This window comes from Hevea brasiliensis, chromosome 8 (genome assembly GCF_030052815.1).
Source record: "Hevea brasiliensis isolate MT/VB/25A 57/8 chromosome 8, ASM3005281v1, whole genome shotgun sequence".
NCBI classification, from domain to species: domain Eukaryota; kingdom Viridiplantae; phylum Streptophyta; class Magnoliopsida; order Malpighiales; family Euphorbiaceae; genus Hevea; species Hevea brasiliensis.
The window spans coordinates 9609986-9632078 of NC_079500.1; the positions used below are offsets into that span (position 1 = coordinate 9609986).

General features: G+C 29.7%; 1 protein-coding gene across 1 annotated transcript; it reads right to left on the minus strand.

Annotated features, from left to right (window-relative positions):
- Positions 1-9039: 9039 nt before the first annotated feature.
- On the minus strand, positions 9040-20661 carry LOC110667551 (uncharacterized). The gene is made up of 16 exons (XM_058151225.1): positions 20385-20661; positions 19944-20077; positions 19217-19274; positions 18291-18506; positions 17637-17912; positions 17166-17300; positions 16948-17073; positions 16288-16332; positions 16057-16164; positions 15678-15820; positions 15433-15556; positions 14284-14358; positions 13215-13589; positions 13027-13119; positions 11959-12109; positions 9040-9617 (listed from the first exon to the last, which is right to left on the minus strand). The coding sequence occupies exons 1-16, from the start codon at positions 20640-20642 to the stop codon at positions 9364-9366; spliced, it is 2571 nt and encodes an 856-aa protein (XP_058007208.1). The 5' UTR covers positions 20643-20661; the 3' UTR covers positions 9040-9363.
- Between the last annotated feature and the right edge of the window lie 1432 nt (positions 20662-22093).

The window sequence follows — 22093 nt, forward strand, 5'->3', positions numbered from 1 at the left end:
ATATGATGGGTCATTTATCAATTAATGCGCATATTATTGGTAGTTGATAAAAACCAAGCCAAATCTTGATTTATTAGCCATTGTTTTGTCATCATGCCCCAAGTTTTTGTGGATAAATAAAGAGGACAAGAACATCCCATGCCTAACAAGTAGTTAGCTAGGGTTGTGTGATGTGATGTAACCATGATTATTATACTTTACAAACTAAAATCATCATCAACTTATCTTGGTTTTGTATAGCATTCCCATTATATATATATAAAGAAAAGATAGTTATCATTGTCAATTAGGTTATTGATTAAATGTCATTACTTTTTCATTTCAATATGCATGCCTTTGCAACTTATTTAATGACTTCCTTTGCAATTTTGATTTCTCATGACATGAAACATAATCAACCAACCAATACAAAATCAAGCGATTAGTACTGCAGTTGCTACCCTTTTCAAATTTTGAATTATTTTTTTAGTGAAAAAGTTAGGAGAATAGAATGTTTGAACTTAATTCTGTCAGTGAGTAATATATCTTTAACCATATAATTATTAACGGAAAATAATGATTTTTTTATGATATAATCGATAAATTATTATTTAAATAATTAATTTTTTTATAAATAAAAATATTATTGAAATTATTTATTAAACAAACTCCCTTTCATTATGTAACTAGGTCCATATTAATAATTAGATTTCCAACATCTGGCAAAGTACAAATTTTACTTTATTTTTCTTCTTACTAGTATCAATGAGATTCAAAAACAATCTTGAATTATACTAACAAGATTTTTTTTTTCAATAATTTATGGTGGTGTTGTTTTCTTGGTGGTAGCCGAATAATAAACTTGCAGCATGTTCTCCGCGTTGAAAGTTGACAAAAATATGCAACTTAATTAGTATCAGATGGGTCCAAAAATAACCCAAATAATGACCCTTCCACTGCCATGTCTCAATCCTCTTAAATCATGCATATTTTCTCTTCATTTATTAATTAATTAATCTCACCCTAATTATGTCTTATTTTTGCTTATATATGCATTATCAAATTAAAAAAAAATAAATTAGATATATTATATTCTTAAATAGTAAAAAGAAAATTAAAATGCATAATTGGATAATAAATACATTTTTAATTTAATTAATAAAAATTCAATTTCATTCTCTCTTTTTCATTTTAATAAAAAAAGCAAATAAAATTATACCCTTTATATATATATATATATATATATATATATATATATATATATATTTATTATTATTTTTTTTTTAATTAAGAAACCAGCTAGGGAATGAAAGGGAAATGGAACTACAAAACTTGTACAAACTTGCCTTTTAAGGAGATGAGGGTACAGAAGAAAGACTTGTCAAGCTATTTTTCTCACAATTGATGGGGACCAATTAAAAAATCGTTTAAATAAATTTTCACTTAATTATGTGAATTTTCAAATATTTGGAAAAAAATAAAATATATAAAGGATATGAGTAAAACTTTTTATTTAATTAGGTTTCATTAATTTTATTCTTTTTGTACAAGTTTTGTAGTTCCATTTCCCTTTCATTCCCTAGCTGGTTTCTTAATTAAAATTATATATATATATATATATATATATATATATATATATATATATATATATATATATAACAAAAAGGGTATAATTTTATTTGCTTTTTTTATTAAAATGAAAAAGAGAGAATGAAATTTAATTTTTATTAATTAAATTAAAAATGTATTTATTATCCAATTATGCATTTTAATTTTTTTTTAACTTATTAAGGTTCAAGAAAAAATTACATAATTAAAAAATCCAGTTCACTATAAATTTAAAATACAAAATTTATGGTAAATTTTATCTATTAAATATATAAATTATACATTTTTATATTTTAGATATAATGAATTGAGTTTAAATAAGAATTTCCCTAAAATGTATAATAAATATTCATTATTGGTGAAGTGGCTAGGTTAAGTTTATCATCAAAATATAATAAAGAAAGTTGTCCCTCATATTTTTCTTTTAAAGTACCTTAAAAGAAAAAAAACTTTCTATTAATAATCTCACCACCCACCAACCAATATTTTTTTATTGGTGCCTTGTCTTAGGAAACAAAGCTTTCCTTAAAGATGCCAATCATTCTCCATTTACACATCAAATCACAAACTCTACATTGGCAATTCTCTTAGCTTATTTGCTTCTCTCCAAGACAGCAATTGCAATTATTCATTTCCATTTATAATACTATGCATGGGGCATTAAGGCTTTCTTTTGCTCCCACTTTTCATTTTTATGTAATAATAACACCCAATTGCTTACCCATTGGGAACCCTTTTTAGCCTTTGTTTGATAACTACTCAACACAATGTGTTCTTTGTACTGGAATAACTCATATGCTATAAGAGACCACCACCACCAATAGTTATCATTCTTGCTAACTTCACACTCATATATGTGTTTCCTCTCACTTTTTCCCTTTTTCTTTCTTGCTCCACATATGAAAGTGGGATCATCTTCATTCTCCAAAATTGAGTAACTATACATCTCTCTTCATCAAGTTATGTTTTCTTAAGTTTCTTGAGCTTCAAATATTGTTCATTAATTAAATATTTATATCAATTTCTTTTCTTTCACTGTTGGGATTCGTGAAACTTCCTATCCATCATTCTTCCTCATTTTGCACTCATGGTGCTTTTATCTATATATGTGTGTGTTATAACAAACACATAGATTTAAGGCATATAGTCAATAATCATAGTATAAAAATAAAAAAGAAAATAGATATAAGATTTACGTGGCTTAACTATAAAATCTACATCTATAAACAGGACGCAAGAGAAGAATTTAGTTACAATAAAAAGAGCAAGATACAATTACATAAAATTATTAAATCTTAACTCTAATATGTTTCCTGAATTTCTTATACAATGTTGTTGTAATAATAAAAAAATATAATATTTATACGGATTCATACTGTTTCACTACCATCATATACCTCTCAAAATATTACATTTAAATCTTAATGCAAAACTTTTCGAATGAAATCTCAATTCAAATCGATAAAATATTCAAAATTCTAAGTCCCATAAAAAAAAAATTTCAATTTCATAAATCTTTACTTCCTTTTCAATTCTTTATAGTAATTCAAATTTTACCAATGATGTTTTTATAAATTTACATCAAGAAGTTAATTACATTGGATGGGGTGATATCATATATAGTTAATAATTCATATTATAATTAAAAGATTCATGAGAAAATTAAGCATGTAGCTCAGACTCAAGAATTTAGTATTAATATTTGATGGATGTATAGCATTTATTGTTTCATGGATGTAATCACTTCACCATAAATGGTACTTGATTATATATCTCAAAAATTCATGTAGTGATGAACTGTTGCAATCTCATTTATTTTGCACAAGCAAAGCAATACAACAGTAAGAAATCATAGATGCATTGCATATGATGAAGGATCAAAGGAAAGCACACCATCACAAATTTATTTAAGGAAACACATGGAGATAGCATGAGTATCTGTCCCACATTATCATCATGATCGAGTTGTCCTCATCTGGTCTTCAAGATTTTTTTTTCTTTTCATTTGAAATTGATTTTAAATATAATTAAAATTTATATAGCTGATTTTAATTAATTTTGAATACATATTTGTTCATGTTGAATTATATAAGTATTAGTTCAATGATATGAACTAATAATTAAAGATAATATTGCACTCATAATAAATAAAATATAAAACATTACAATTCCAAAGTGAAAAATCTTCAAATCACATTGTATAATTTCTTGAATTTTGCCCTTTGATTTTATAATTATAAGCTTATATTAATATATGTCAATTCGAGTGATAATAATGTTCTGAATTACTCTATCCATTTATTTTTATTTGTCATTTTAAGATTTTTGTACAATGATTAAGGAAACAATTAAATTACTTAAATTATAACAAAATACTCTTTATTTTAATTTATTCTTTGTCTCAATTAATTAAGAGAGAGAGGAGGTGTTAAGATGAATTTTAGAAAATTATAAAAATAATTACTGCATTTAATAGAGAAAAGGATAAGATTAAAAAAATAATTAATATTTTTTAATTTTCTTAAAATGACATATAATTATAAATAAAAATAATTATTAAAAAATGATAAATAAAAATAGATAGAAGGAATAATTAGAAAAAAAAAAGGCTTTGCATTCTGTGTTTGGTTTCCTCATATTTTTATTGAATATAGAGAATCTCCAAAATTTTCTTTTTTGGGCTTCAAAAATTTCAAAACAACAAGCAATTAAATGAAAGAATAGCTAGCCGTTGGGAACATTACATTCCCACCACCTTTTGATTTTTGTCTGAACTTTAACTTAAAAGCCACATTAAGGCACCAACCAAACATTCCCCAAGGCGAGGCATGAGATGAGAAGATTCAAAGCAATAAGAACCTAACCGTTATTATTATTATTGTGATAAAGAAATATAATTAATATTATCTCTGTCTACTTTTATTGTCATATTTAAATTTTATATAATAATTAAAAAATAATTAAATAATTTTATTTTTATAAAAACTTATTAATAATTGACTAAACTATCTTTTAACTCACTTAATTACTTCTTATATAAATATTTATTATATTTAATAGAGATAAAGAGTAAAATTGAAAAAAAAATTAATACTCATTAATTTTCTAAATACAACAAATAATTTTAAATAAAACAAATCTAAATACAACATATAAAGATAAATAAAGAGAGTAATATCTTTCCTTTTACACAATCCATTAGTATCAATCTCTTTTCTTCTCTTTGCCCCACCAACAACTTATAATTTATAATGGGAATGTGGTAGGAAATATATATATATATATATATATATATATATATATATATATATATTAAAAAAAAAGAAATGGGGCAAACTCAAAAGCAAATTGTCTTGTATTCCCTTAACTTTATTTTGTTATGTGTGGATATTCTCCTTTTATTATTTTGTTTTATTATTCTTTGTTTTACTATGTAACTTTACTTTGTTGTGTGGATATTCCTTAATTATATGTGCTTGTTTTTTCCTTTTCTTTCCTTTTTGTGTTAAGCATTAATACATATATTTTTCCTACATGGGTTTTGGTCTATATAAATTTTAATGTTGTGGGTTTGAATATTATGTATCATATTTAATAAATTATTAATATATTTTTATAAAAATGAGATTATTTAAATAATTTTTTATTTAAAAATTATGAATAGTCAATAAATTGTTTAATTCATAAATAAGGAAGCACAACATTAAGATAATAAGAATTCAGCAACTATCTTATCAAGATATATATATTGATAAGCAAGAGAGAGAGAATTTCTTGGGGTTTGAAAATTGACTTTGGTTGGATACATACAAGTGGAAGAGGGGACCATTTGTATTCATAAATACAGCTTCATATTTCCAGATCCAACGAATTAATTAAAAAATAAAAATAAAAAGAGGTGGCTTGCTTGGTAGGGATGAAAAAGAGGGAATGAAATTGCTTTGTATAGTTCTCCTTTTTTTCTTGAAATTTTGTTTTTAGTGTTCTCCATGCTCTTTATTCTCCTCTCTATTTACTTCCCAAATGGTCACCTTGAAAGCGAATTAAAGTTAAAAGCATTATCTTTTTTTATTTTTTGACGGTCAATTTTTTTTTTTCATTTTATTTTCAAGAAATATAATTTCTTACTTTTTATTTGTTATTGTCATAGATACGCCAAGGGAGAATATTATTTGACGGGCTTTGTGAAAAGAAACACTCTGTGAGTTTAGCACTACATTCAACTCAAAATTTTAAACAATAGGTTTATGTGTATTTCTTATTTATATATCTCTTACTCATCTTATCTTTTTTTGATATGTGAATTCTATAATTGCATGTTTCCAATAGTTATTAACTATTGGGTTCTGCTAATCTAAAAGTTTTATATTTCTTATTGTTTCAATATAATTAGGTTTTATTGATCAGAAAGATCACTCTAGTATCATTAAGTTGAAACTTATTGATTTAATTTTATTTTTTTTAACAAATAAGGATAAAATCTAAAAAACCAGAGAAAAATGAGATGCAAATATGGATCAGTTTTAATTCAATAGTATTGAAATCATTTTCAAAATTTAACTCTTCAAAAATATGGTAGTGTCACCTCCCAAATCTACTTTCTCAATGACATAAGTTGAGGATGAGTCGTATCGATCTATTTAGTATTGCTATTAAGACTATTATTAAGAATAGCATTATTTTTAAAATATGTTAGTTAATAATATTAAAAAATAATTTAAAATTAAATTGGATAAGTTTTAATTGAGGTCAAAGGATTTCTCTTTTATATCAACAAAGAAGCTGAAAAGATATTGTGTGTGAGAGAGATCTTCTCATAGTAAATAATGATTAATGATTAAAGTTTAAAGAAATCAATGGGTTTAGCTATATGGCATTAAAATTCTCTTCAAATTATGAAATTTTAAATTTGAATTTCGGTTAAAATAATTAAATAAAAAATAATAAAAAATTTTATTGAATTAAATAAGTTTTATTAAAATTAAGAATAAAATAAAAATAAGAGAAAATAATACAATAATTATTTATGAGGTTGAACATATATATATATAGAGAGAGAGAGAAATTGTCCGTACTAATATATGTGACTATTAATAATTTAATTTATATATTTTCTTTTAATTTTAATATATAAAAATAATATAATATTTAAAATTTTTTATTAATTATTTTAAATTTTATTTTTATTACTTTTATCTCTCTCAAACTTTTAATAAAAATTTCATAATAAAAATAATTATATATAGATATATATTGTAAATTACCTTATAATAATAATTACTTATTATTGTATTAATAGGATAACTATTAAATAATTTATTATTTACATGTAATAAAAGAATGCCACATGTTCGATTATATCACGTATTAGCTATATGTTAGATTTTGTTACGCATTAGCCACATAGTAGACTCTAGGGAATATCTTATTGCTTTATAATATTCTATCATAAATCATTCATTTAATTTATATCAGCATCAATTGAATAATAAGAGAAAAATTTGTTTGGTTTGACAACTATGGGGAACCCACATCCATAGATATAAAATTTTAAAGGGCTATATTTCATTTAATGGTTATTTATAATAGAATATTCAAAATGTGTATCATATTATTAAATAAATCATAAATCATTCATTAATGTCATTATTAATTAAATTATTAATTTTGATAATTGATCATATATTTTTCTTTTATAATTAAATAGAATGTACTTCACTTTTCTCAAAGTGATAATAATTTTGGATGAAACAACTTTAAAAAAATGACAGATAAAAATAAATTAAAGTAATAATAAATGGAAGTAGTAATTTTTATGCCATGCTTAGTAAAAGACAATGGAAGGAAAAAAAAAAAAGGAAAACATTTACTTAACTGGAAGTTTAAAATTATAATATCATAATTTTAGAAACACTTTAATATAAAGGTAATTATTATAGGGTTGAGTATTCGGTTCAAATCGAATGAAATTAAACCGTCAAAATCAAATAATCGAACTACTATATTTAAAAATTGAACCGAACCGAAATACTTAAAAATTGAATTGAATTGTCCTAATTTAATTCGGTTCAATTTAAACTGATTGATTTTTTTATTTAGACTTGATTTTTAAGTTATTTGTTTGATTTTAACCTTAATTTAAATTTAATAACAATTAATAAATGAAATTAAACAATTATATATATATATAAAAATTCCTTAAAAAAATAAAATAATTTAAAAATCAAGAAAATAATTTAATTCGGTTCAATTAATTTTTATTCTTCAAATTGAATCGAATCAAATCAAAACATATTACATTACCAAAATCCATCAATAAAAAAATCATTATTCATATTCGAAAATTCATAGTTTCCAACCAAAAGAAATGACAGGCATCAAGTAATGTAAAAAAAAAAAAAAAACAAATATAGCAATGGTTTCATGCTTGATCTCTTTCACAATATCATTCATTGATTTTTCATTTATTTTTTTGTCATTTAGGGAGGCGGGGTTACGTGGGGAAGAAAAATGAGACGTGTAAGAAAAGCCCAGTGAAGTGAATTTTTGTGGGTATTGACAAGTACCACAGCAGCGGGGAATGCGCAGAAGTTTTTGCATTTTTATGGATAATTACTTTTCAACACTGTTTTTTCACATGAGCAGAGCTACAACAGGACTTGGCCCTCTCTACCCTAAAGATTCTGAGCCAATATTTTTTTTTTCTCTGAATCTCAAAAATCTGATCATCCAGAGTCTGCCCCCCACAAAGAAATTTTTTTTTTTTTTAGATTTTCATATATAAGATTTTGGTGTTTTGGCATTGAAAATGAAAAGTTCTCTAAGAAGGTCTGCAGCCCGGTTGGATTCAGTAGAATAATAGAGAAATTGAAATATTTAAAAGGTCTCATTATTTGGCTCTGCCATTTGTGACAGGTTTCTTGTTTTATTACTTTATTATTATTACAGCTGATTCAGATTCAGGGATCTGGCAGAATTGGTTTGGTTCAGCCTTGTATGGGCCATTCAGAAGAAACTATCCTGGTCAATATCCAACTGATGTACTTAGGATCACATAAAGTAGAAGAGAACTCTGCGTTTAAGCACAGCTCTCAGATCTAGCACTGCCCATTTGATAATAGATTCAAGCACAATGTGGTTGCCAAACCCATCCACCATTCAGACGCATGAGCTAAAAGTAAAATCTTCTGGCCATTATATTCTGATTTATCACTGCATTTGTGATCTAACATTACTCAAGGAGGATTTGCACCCAAACAGATTTTACAGTATGGCTTTCCTGGAAAAGAAGCAGAGAAACACTGAGCATGTTAACCCTAGATAAGGAGAAGTGTGTCTAATAGCAGCTTTCCCATTGGCCCTTTTCTATATATATATATATATATATATATATAACACAAAATCAAATTGCATTTTATGATTTTTTCATTATTTTTTTAGACATACAACATATTATTTAAAAAAAAGAATATTTATCCTCAGTAATTACTTGATATATCAACAATGCACAACCGAATCAAGGGCACAAGCATATTAGACAGATTTCATGACAAGAAATACATTTATCCTACAACCATCATAATCCCAGAAGATCAGTTCTATGTTTAGAATGCTGGGCTCCACAGCCTAAGAGATTTTAGTACCTCAGCAAGCAGTAAGGTAGGAAACTATTTCTTCATCCTAAAACAAGTGTTTACTTCTTGTACATAGTTATACCAAAAACGTTTGGAGCAATTTTGCCATCGATTCCTTTAGCAATTGTAAGATGATCAAACCTCAATCTTTAATAAACAATTTTCTGAACTCATCATTGGACTTTGGCTGCTCATCTCCCTCTTTCACAGTTTTAGGTTTGTTCATCTTCACATTTCTTGGTACTAAAAATGTACTCTTGCCCTTGAGCTGGATGTTGTCATCTCGCTTATAAGAAGCAAAGTTTGTTGTCTCTGGTACCTTGGATTCCTTGGAAGTTTCATTAGACATTTTAGACGCAAATTCCCCCTTGTTACCACTTTGGTCGGTAGAGTGTGCTGCCAGTTAAATTTATGAGAAAAACAATTATACATGGTACAGCAAGTATCAAAAGGGGAGAATCACACTGAAAAACGGAATTCTTGTATATGCTAAAGCAACGGGAGCACTAAACAACACATATTGTAAAAGCATGTGAACACCAAATATCCAGAGCACAAGACAATATAACACAGATGAATATTTGTACAACATTGTCGGTGCCTTAATGGTACAAAAGCTACTTGTACAGCAGGAACTGAACAATGCCTTCTCAATTTAAATGATAAGCTATGTAATTTGGACTTGGATACATGTATCTGATATAGGTAGATGTCCAAATGTGGCTAGCCTATTTCCAAAATTTCATATATTTCCTCACTAATTTGAAGTGTCGAAGTATGATAGCCATGCTAATGTATCCTTATTTGACATTGCTACTTCAGCATAAAGTGAAGAGCTGAAGCAGCTATGACAATTATTAGTGTGTGAGTGTGCGTGTGTGAGTGTGTGTGTGTGAGAGAGAGAGAGAGAGTGAGTGAATCAACATTGTTAAAAGATTCTCTTCAATGATTAGTGATTAGTTCAATGTTGCGACTCCCAACAACCAATGAACATCAAACATGGAAATCAAAACAAACAAGGATTTTATTCCAGCTTAATAGACTTTCAACTCCAGTGTTACTCCATAACATGATGTAGTTTGGATTAATAAAACCGTTTCATTCCTTTGTGTTCCATTTCAAATATGATTTTGTTTGTTTATAGCCAGAATAGCTTAATCCTATAAAAAGAGGATTGTCTATTTCCCCAATTAAGTTACATATATAGGGTGCAAATGATTGCTAAAGTGCTCTGCCTCTTATTTTAGCCAAGACAGTGATGCTTTGCATGAAGCTAGTAGTCGTCATTCGTCTGTTCTATGGGGCTCTGCTGGGACGGATCTATAAGTATGAAAAAGGGTGGTTGCTCACTTGCTTCCTTTGTTACTTTTTTTCTTTTTTTCTCTCTTTTCCCCTCCTGGATTCCTCTATTCCCTGTATCATCCATCTTGCAGTGGAACTCTTCCCTCTAGCCCCTGCTCGTCTTTCTATTCTACTTAGCTTTTCTCTTCATTTTCCCAGATATTCTGAGAGCTGAGGGCTATTTTTCCTGAACAGCTGCTAGGCTCCTATCAGAAGACTAATTATACACCTCTTTAGAACCCCCTAAACTGCAGATCATAAGGTCAAACCTCAAGAACCTATGCTTGTGTTAACATACTAAATTGCTTATGCCTATTATGCTATCAATTTTGATGCTATATTTACTGATTTTGCTTTAATGGTTTAAATTACCAAGCCTGAACCACCAGTTCATTGTGCAGGACTTGGCTTGCTTATTGTTGACAGCTCTAGGTTTATTATTCTAGACTCTTAAACTCAATTTAATTTGATAACCCTGGGGCTGCATTACCCAAAGTCCCAACTTTAAGGTCTATACTTACTCCCAAACCAACTAAAGAAGTAGTTTTAACCTCATACACAACACTACAAAATCTACTGCAGAAGGGTCAGAGGGATTAAAAATTAAAAGGCAACAACTTGCCACTAAAGGATGAAGGTAATCGTATGTGCCTTGCCCTTTGCACTTTCTTCTACTACACAAGAATAAGCGAAAATAAATGAAGAAGATACAACCAGACTTCATGAATGTATCTGCTAATGATATTAAGATGGGTCAAACATATAGCTACTTAGCCAGGTAATATTGAAGTATTAGACAGATGCCACATATGTACATCGGCATAATTTTTGTTGCACTTGTTATATTCTACAAGTTCATAAGACTAAAATTCCCCCACTGCCTCAGAAATGCAATTCAATCCTTCAAAGTAATTTGATAGATAACTCAAACATCGAAAATTTGACCCCGCCATGCCCCAATGCCTTCATATTTCATCCCATGCTAAATTTTAACATGTAAATAATTTCACCAAATATTTTGTGTTCAATATACATCCCTATTCTTAACATATAAATATCCACCACAGCATAGCAACATACTGTAATTTTGAAATCCTGTCAATATTTTTCAGACAACATATTCATAAAAGCTGAAGTCCTGATGATGATAAAAGAGAGCTCTTAGTGTGTGAAGTTCCCCACTTTGATGATGATGAAGAACATAAGAAAAAATTGCAGTAGATATTAACAAATTGCACATCCAAGCCTACCTACATGAGCATTAACAAATTGTACATCCAAGCCTACCTCCATGTGCATTAACAAATTGTACATCCAAGCCTACCTACATGTGCACATCAGATACAGAGAGAGAGAGAGAGAGAGAGAGAGAGGATATAATAGACCATTAACTTACTGTGTTGCTTCAAAACATTACGACCATCTTTTTTTCTTTGATTAGGATCTGAACGTGCAATGCTTAGCTTCTTCCCAAGTAACATCTGCTTGTTCTTTGATATGGCTGCAGCTAGATGTTCATCATCTGAAAAGTCTACATATGCCAGTCCCTTCATAAAGTAAACATAAGGTGAGAATAAAAATGGTAGTTAGTGTTAAGGGTGTAGCATTGAAAAGCATGCTGATTTTCATTGGAACTTCTGCCTTCATACATAAACTACCAGATTTTTTATATGCCAAGAATCCTTGTAGTCAATTAACAGAAAAGAATGGTGTCTAGATAGAACTTCACATGGGTAGGACCAAAACATGGATTTCATAGACCACCAATATCATCAATGCATATTGCAAACAGAAGACATGTATCATAATACTGATTTTAAACTTCTACAATTATGCATCTATATGTAGAGTTCAAGCCTTATGCAACAATTTACATTAAGTCCATTATATCAATGCTAAAGGAAAATTGATAAAACCATATTAAACAACAAAAAGCACACAAAACCAAACTATTTTAAAAAACTTCGAAAGCATGTCGGCAATTTAACACTATCTGCCTCCAGAAACATTGTACATAAGGCTTTATGGGCATGCTAGTTTCCACATATTTGCTAGTGCATTTTATTATTATAGTTTAGCATGTTTTTATTCATGAATGTTCCAGACTTCAGGTATCAACCTGTCTGCTTCTCCCCCACCCCCCCCTCCCTTTTTTGGTATTTTCTCCCTGGTACATTTTTTATGTTTCCTGTGCACCAGGCTCAACTTACATTTCTATAAATTCATTGTGTGCTGCACAAAATACATATAAGGCATGCACAGTTCCATAAGGAATATGTTTAGTATGGAACTTAAGGAGTAAATGCCATTCATTGGACCGTTAAGGTGGCTATCATTCACATATCATAGCAAGCATGTAATGAGACAGGAAAAATTCAGAAATGACAAAATGAAAGAGTTTATATGCCTGTCTATGCATGCTCAGGAATGTGCACATGTGTGCATGCAAATGAGGGAGAGATACCCTGGATTTTCCACTAAACTTATCACGCAGTATCCGAATAGAAACAACCCCACCAACATCACTGAAGAATTTACGCAAATCTTCAGAATTTGCCTGCAAAAGTTTTTAGTACAGAAACCATGAGTTACAGGGAAAGAGACTTCCTTCCAGTACCACACACTGATAAGTAAGGGAGGTTGTTTACTTGCCTTAAGATTAATATTTGATATAAATGCAGTGCATTGGTCTGTATATACTTTGTTTCTCCCAGTGTCAGAGTCTTTCTGTTGTTTTTCAAGGATGCTATCTGCCTTTTCAACACTGGCTTTGACCTCCTTTTCTTCAGTTACTTCAGCTGGATTTTGTGCTTGATCTTTATTTTTCTCATACCCTTTCTTTTGGGTTTGAGCTGTTGGTTTTTGCCTCTTTGCTGGAGACTGTTCATCAGTAGATTCTGGACCTCCCTTTCTCTTTTCACGAACATTTTTCTTAATTGGATTGTCTTTCTGCTCTGTTGATGCAGCAAATGCTTTTGATTCCTGTTGCATCCTATATAATTGTAGCTCTTCCAGACGAGGGGTAACCTGAGAAAGGGCAAAGGCAAAAGCAAAAGATCTCCATCTGGTTAACAACAGTTAAAACCAAACCAGTCTCCACATAAAAATAAAAAATCATAAAGAAAAGACGATAACATTTAATGTTCTACAAAATTAATCAGGTACAAGGATCTCTTCACTTCTGGTATTCAAATGAACAGTTATTCTCAACTACCAGACAATATGTCAAGCACACAACTAAAAGTGAATATGAATCTCTAGGTTTAGCAAGTGGTAAAGCAGCAAGTCCATACAACTGCTTCAACAGACTATAACAATACAGCTAATTTGAATTTGAATAAATGAAAAAAAAAAGAACCTTAAAAAGCACCAAAGAGAGGTTGCAATCCATGTACAATAGGAATATAGCAAAGTAGTGACTAATGAAGAAAGAAAAAACAGACACACACACACACACACACACACAGAGATAAAAGGAAACATAATTAAAAATGAAGCTCATCTAAAATTTCAACTGGGTCCCAGAAAAGTAGCACATGGACAAGGCATTAGACCACGAAATAAGTTTTTCAAATTCCTGCACGGCAGCAGCTAACCAATCATTGTAAATCACAACATCCTTTTTATTTCCTATGGTCAAATCACAAAATCAGTACATAAACAAATAAACTGGAGTTTCTTAGACCAGAGGGAACAAAAGAATGATAATAGAAAAGTGTACCTTTTGCAAAGCATGGTCAAAATCTTCCAGAGTACCAAATTCCCTCTCAAAGCGCAACCAACAGTGGCAAATGTCCTGAATGATTCTGTTAATTAGGAAGGAAGGTATCATCGAATCCACAACACAGTTCATAGATTTTTAATAAAACCTCCATAGAACTCAGAGCCCCAAAACAATATTACCAGCCAACAGAATATGACTACTCAACACGGCAAGAAAAGAAGAAGAAACAATATAGTTCTTACTATAGCATGATTGATCTTTTCTTTCATGTCCTGATACATGCACACACTCTATGTGCAAAGCTTTTGTTGAAGCCCCTTCACCTACCCATATGATAATCCACACCACCACTGCCAAAACCCCAAATAAGGAAAAAGGATGCTCATGGTTTTAACCTAAGACCATAATTCTTCTTTCAGGAGGTTACATTAGGCCAACAGATTATTTATTTTACATTATAAATTGATATCTTTGTGAAGTAAATGCTCCTCACCATTAAACATGGAGCAAGACTTTAAACACAAATCTCAGTAATTGTAAAACAGCAGAAAGGATGAATATTAATATCAGAGTTCATCTCCCATAACCTAAAACATAATCCCAAGGAAGCTATATACTTTTTAGCAAGTTACATTTGCCATAATTTGAGCTTTAGTTGTGAAGTGGTTTCTTCTATGGTGCTTAGTAGTCAGTAAAGGCAAAACTTTCATTCCTTTGGTGTTGACTCCTAAATAAAATATGGTTTCAAGCCTTTAACAAAATATCTTCAATTCCAAATTCTAAAACCAAGGGGCTAATCAAGTCAAATTGAAATTCCTCCACCATTGCAAGACAAAGAAAAGTTAACTACCAGTATTGTTGCTAACCCTTATAAATTGATTTCTAAACCTTCAATGCAGAAACAAGGTGCATTAGTAATGAAAATTTTCTGATCTTGGCTATATGATTTCAAAATTCTCTTTGCTTTCATTTACATTTTGCTGCTTCATAATGTGAGAAAAAGGATTAAAAGGAGTGAGTTTCATAGGGATATTTTTAGCTATATTTCAACAGCTTTTTACAAAATACAAGTGCAATTAACAAGCTAAAAGGTCAAAAATAAATTACACAGAGAAAGAGGATGGCAGTTCAAAGAAGCAAGCATACCTCAGAGCCTGTCCCAGGAAACCTTTTACTATAGCATCTCTTATAGATGGACCTTGCTTCTTTTATGTGACCCAATTTAATTTCCATTGCTATATAACCTTGCCAAGCTTCCAACATTGAACCACTGCCAAAAGTAAACAAGATGATATAAACAATAATAGAGAGGGACAATTTACAGAAACCTGAATAAAATTGAATAAATAGGAAAAAGGAAAACCGTCCCAAGAAGCTAGATATTGTCAAACCTGATCTTAAGCAAGCTCTCCCAAACTCCGCGGGCTGCCACTAAATCTTTTCCCAAATTCAGCTCTAAAAGGGACCAATAAGCATGCAGACGAAGCAAACCATCTGAGTTCTTTAGTTGTGGTGATAAATAATCTGATGCAAACTGGAAGTGACATAATAAAATGTTAGAATTAAAACAAACAAATGTATAGGCACATCTACTTGCTTCCTCATGTTGTACAAATAATACAAATTATAGGAAAATAGTTCACACCACGCAAGTTATTTATTTACATATAAAACCTGGAGGCAACCATAAAACCAATAATTTTTTCAGATTAGAAAAAGGATAGCAGGCAGATCTTAAATCATTACAAAGCAAACCACAATGGTACAAACCTGAAAGGTCTCCCTTATCAATGAATAATTCAAGACATTCTCTGCTTCACTGCCAAACAAAATTCTTCGTCTCAAGCCATCTATCCGCGTGAGAAATAAATCTAGGTACTGAAACCAAAAGGGTTTAGTTAAAAAAGGAGGCCTTCAATAGAAAATAATCAGATAAATTGAAACAACATTGACAGAACACTAACACCAAGTTATGCAAAATAATTAATTAAACACCTATACCTCTTCAAGTGTCGAAAAAGTGGATTGAAGGGACTTTGCAAAGACCTTACATCAATGAACAAAATCAGTCAATCAATTGTCAATGCAGTTTGCAGCATAATCTAGTCAGTAGCAAGACAAGGCTATGAGTTCAATTATCTCCACACATTAGACATAGATAGCATAGAGAGAGAGAGAGAGAGAGAGAGAGAGAGAGAGAGAGGGTGCAGGACATAACAGAAATTCCACAATTGCTTGAATTTTATTCTTATTAGGTCCAAAAAAAAAAAAAAAAACTTATCAATGTTATAAACACGATGAGATTATGACACATTATCCTTTTTGAGAGAAAAACATTTGCACAAAAATAGGATAAAGAAGAAGATTTATTGACAACCACCAGATCCATGATTCCTATCTTTATTAGTATTATTTTTCCTTCAACAAGCTTTCATTGTAAAAAGCTATTTATGCCTTGCTAAAAGTCTAGATACAAAATATCTGCATTGCACATAAACACTATTGTTTTGTGTAAACTAGAAATGATGGACCCCATTCATTAGCTGGATTATAGAAATAAAATTAGCCAAAAGCATTCACTTGTCAAACCATCAAAACATTAAACCAAAAACTATACAGAAATGGAAATTCTTAGCAGAAAGGGTAATAACTGAAGCATACGTCAGATATCTCCTTTTCAGAAGCACGGCCTCGTTCCAAGGTAAGCAAATACCTAACCCAAAGTTCTCCAACACAGGGACAATTTCTTGTGGCCCTCAAGTAAACATCTCTTACAACATTTCCTGCCTGAAAAGGGATCAAAGCAAACTAATTTAGTGAGTTTGCAAAGTACAAATTTGATGCTGAAAGACATGAGAATACCACATTAAAGAGAAAACCTTCAAGGTCTTGTCCAAATAGCGAGTATAATCCAGCCACAAATCATTTGATATAGGAAAATCAGTAATAGCACGTTCATATAAAACTTGAACACGAGCTGGATCACCTGCAGACTTTTCAAATTTTAAGTAGTTCTGCAACAAACAAAGGCATCATTATTTCTTTTCTCACAATACTAATAATAAAGGGGGGAAAAAGCGGGGGTAAATGAGACAATTACATCTCAATATTTCAGATAAACATAAAAGACATGAAACTTTTGGATGTACAGTTACTTTAAATAAGAAATAATGATTTTGCTCAACTGTTATGATAAGCAAGGTCAAAAAGCAAAAAAAATATTTTTAAAAGGAATCAAGTAAAAAGGAAAGAACGAGTGAAAGAGAAAAGACAAAAACACCAACAGAATAAAACATAATAGAATACCAAAAAGAGCCATTTATTAAATGATAGTAATGGGTTCTACTTACCATGAAATTCTGAAGTTTTTCAGTTTCAGATATATCCTGTTTAGAAACCTGTTCTTCATACTGAACACGATCATTATACATTTCCATGGCCTTTTGGTAAGCAGAAGCAACATGAGAAGGAATCCCATCGATGTCACTTGATTCAGAACCTGGAACATTCCCTTGTTCCACTTCCCAAGCCTTGTAGGCTAGGAGTGTTGACCTCAAGTTAAGAAGTGGGACAGATAATTGACGGTGGAAAATACCTCGAATCCGCTGGACCTGCAATTCCTTTGCCTGAAATAGAAGTAACAATTTTAAGAGTAAATCTAAAAGAAATACAATGTCAAACATAAATTATTTATATTATTTCTAACAAAAAACTTCCTTAAAAAATAAACGGACAATATGAACTAGCAAGAAGTGAGCAGAAACACTACTAGAGATTGTAGACCATCATCAGAACAACTGTGAAATGATTGAGGATGCTAACCCTCTCTCTGCTAAAACTGAATTGAAAGATCGATTTGTCTACTGATTTAAGCACTGTTACATAATTTTCAACTGAGAAACAATCAAATAAAACTTCCTAGAAACATATAAGTGCATGTGTGTGTGTAGAGAGCAAAACAAAGAAGGGCTCACGAATACGCATAAATGGGAATATAAACAGACCTTGGTGTCAGCCTCTTCAATGGTACATAATAAAGCCTGCTCAAATTCCCTATACTCTTCCCATATTTTATTGCCTTCAGCAACATGCAAACCAGCAGCAGTTATAGCACGCTCAAAAATATTTCTGGCCTTTGAAATGCCATCAGAAGAACATTCACGCACCAAAGGATCACATTCTTGTATATAATTCAAGCAGTCACACCAAAGAGGGATAGACTATAAAAAAAAAAAAGAAAAGAAAAGTATAGTCAGCATTTTTAACTTTCAAAGCAATTAATTCAGAAGACATGCAATTAATTTTATATGTATAGGGAAAATCACAAATTAACATCATCATAATAGAGTTGAAGGTTGCTAAAACTTTTTCCTTCAACGTTATTGACTTTGTTGTTGAAGAGACTAGAGAAGGTTTTCCCTCATTTATTTCTGAATAGTAAGTTTCCAAAAACCTTAAATCAATATTTTATCATCAGTTAAAACCTGATGAACATGTAGAGTGAGGAAGGAGGAAAAAATATTATATGCACATGAAGTGGCCTGAATGTCATGTGAGTTTCAGGTAATGGAGATGGATGTTACCAAACTACATATATTAGAATAAATGCTTATGATTATTCCATGCACCAACATAAGAAGAGGAATATCCATATGAGTTTCACGTTTCACAGCCTAAAAATATTCCAAATGAAGACAGTAATAGAACAATCCAGCGCAAACAGCATTTTATCTCATAACTCTGGAGAATTGACATTCCAACATCTAGAATCATGTATCTTTCTTTCATCAACAACAAATCACAATTATTGGAATTTAAACTAAATAAGCTATATGGTTAGCGCTACGTCTTGAAAGCACTACACATATGATTTAGGAGTTAATTCATTGATCATCTAAGTAATCTAAATTCCAAATCAACAGGATGTCACCAGATAATCCAATAATCCTCGCTCATAGAGCGTCTCAACCACAGAAGAAACCTCAGCCCTGAAAAGTTTGATTAAACAAATAGCAATGAATCAGTTCAACAACCAAAAGTTAGAATAAAAAATGAACATCTATATTACTTTGTTACATAAATCACTATCATATATAGCAAACTGGCAGAGCTTAGCCGCAAAATGTTTCAAGTGAGCATAACGTGAGGATGCTTTTTTAATCTATTTATTACTTCTTAACAATCCATATATAATCTTGTATTGAATAATTGTACAATTTTTTTTTATTAATTCTTAAAAATTGTTGCATAAGCATTTCTACTTCAGTGCAGGTCAAAATATGTTCCATGAAACCTCTCCAAATTTTTCCTTTTCTTTATGGCAATGCAAGCAGCAAGCATGCAAGAGCATCTGGAAAAGTATGAGCCTCAGAAACCAAAAATTTTATTTCACAAATTTTATATGCTTAAGAAGAAAAGGATTTGCATCAGGAAATGTTAGGAAATTAGGTATCTCCTACAAATGTCACCACGTGTAGATGCTGTGCTTGTTGGGTGATTCATCATTCATCTCATACTATTTTCTGGTTTCTTAAAAAGAGCAATTCCTAATTTCCTGCAGTGTATTTTTCACTCCTCTACCTAAAAATATTTATGAGAGAAGCATAAGCTGGTAGCCATAGAGATCGAAAAAAGAACATAGAGGCAGATAAAAATACCCAGAAGAAAGAGAAGCTTCATCTTTAGCCCATTCCTGCCACATTGCAGGGGTCAATGGAAAAACGGCGCTCATGGCTTCCCTTGCTTGTCTCAGCTTCTCTATCTCGCCCATTTTCCTCAACAACTTTATGCACTGAAAAAGTAACATCAACCCATAAATATTGAAGTTTGAGCACATTCCAGTAAAAAAAAAAGGCAGTACTCAATTAGTTCAAAATAAAAGAATGTAGAAACTAAGCAAATTTTAGAAACCTAGACAAAAGAAGCACACAGGCACACAGAAAAACAAATGAACAGAGCAGTCTAATTTCCTATTTTCATGGGTCAGAGCAGCAAAAATCAAAAGCTTCCACTATTTTCCTACTCTCAATCAACATTTCTACCTAGATTCTCAGCAACAGAAACAGGAAAAGATACAATCATAGAGAGAAATTACTTACTTGGACATGAGCGTAGTAGTTGGAGGGGTTAGTAGAGAGCTCGGCTTCCAAGGTTTTAAGCTCATCATTGTGGTGGGACTCGTCCTCTGAGTCGGCGTCCGAATCGTCGGGTGAATCGGAGGAAGCAGGACTCTTAGGGTTTTCTGCAATACTGTCTATATTTGAAGCATCATCCATTTGTTCAGGATTTTGGAGTTGGGTTTGAATCTCCTCCACCTCCATTTCTGTTGGCCAATTAAGCTTCTCTCTTGCGCTCATTGAATTAGCAAAAACTACTTATAGAAATGGTAAATTACAACTAAATCCAGTATAATATTGAAATTAGTTTTAAAAAAAAAAAAACCTTTTTTAAACTCTTGAGAATTATTTTTATAATTAAATAAACTCTTATAATTTAATTAATCCTTTAAATCTCTCATAATTAATTTTAAATCAAATAAATTTTTAATAATTTAATATATTCTTTTACATCTTGATAATTACTTTTATAATTAAATTAGTTGTTATTAATTAATTAATTTATTTAAACTCTTATAAATTAAAAATTTACTTTTACAAGCTTTTACTTGAAGTTTTGTGTGTTCTATTAAGCTTAACATGCTCAATACCACTGAGTCATGTCAATCAAGTAGCACGGAGAGAAAGAGAGTGAGAGTAGTAGAAAATTTAATTATTAAGTTATATAATAAAAATGAATATCAATTAAATATTAGGTTTTTTTTTTAATTTTTAATGTTTTTACTTTAAAAATAATTATTAAAAATTTAGATGAATCAATTTAATAATAATTGTTAGAAATTAAATGGATTAACTAAATTAATAAGAGGTTATTTTCCTCTAAATTTATATTTAATAAAAGGTTAAAAAATTAATGATTAAATATTACTCTAATAAAACATAAATAAATATTAAACAATATTAATAAAAATTAAAAAATAATAATTACTTTTATTAATCTCATAATTATTAGAGATTTAAATGGATGAATTAAATTGATCTATAAAATTCTTATTTTTAAAACTAAAACGGTTTAATTCTTCCATCACGTGTTAGTAGAACGTGAAAAGTAAAAAATGCCTATACATTTTGTTATTAATGGTATTCGGATAATCGACTTTTTGCCCATTTTTTTAAGAGTTAAGTATTTAATTTAAATTGAATCGAATTAAATTATTAGAATCTATTAAATTGAATTAAACTGAGTTATTCTATTTCAATTCGATTTGAACTAATTAATTTTTAAATTTTACTTATTTTTTAATTTAAATTTAATTTTTAAATTATTTAATATGATATTAACTTTAATTTAAACATAACAACCATTAATTAATAAAATTACATAATTTATATATAAAAAATTATATATAATTTATAAATTATCTATAAAAATAAATTAATTTAAAAATTAATAAAATAATTCGATTTAATTTAATTAATTTTTTTTCTAAAATCAAATTAAATTAAAATAATTAAAATTTTTAAAAAATAAAACTAAACAAAATAATTTTTATAAAAATTAAATTAAATTAATTTAATTTATTCAATTGAAACTAAATAATGCTCGAACCTAACGAACTCGCAGCATTCTGAACCCATTTCCCTGCACAGCTTAAAAAAAAAAAAAAAGAAAGAAAAAAAGGCTTTGATTTCACAACAGTGATGCAATCGCCATTTTTGTCCTCACTCATCGTCCAATTGCACAAAAGAAA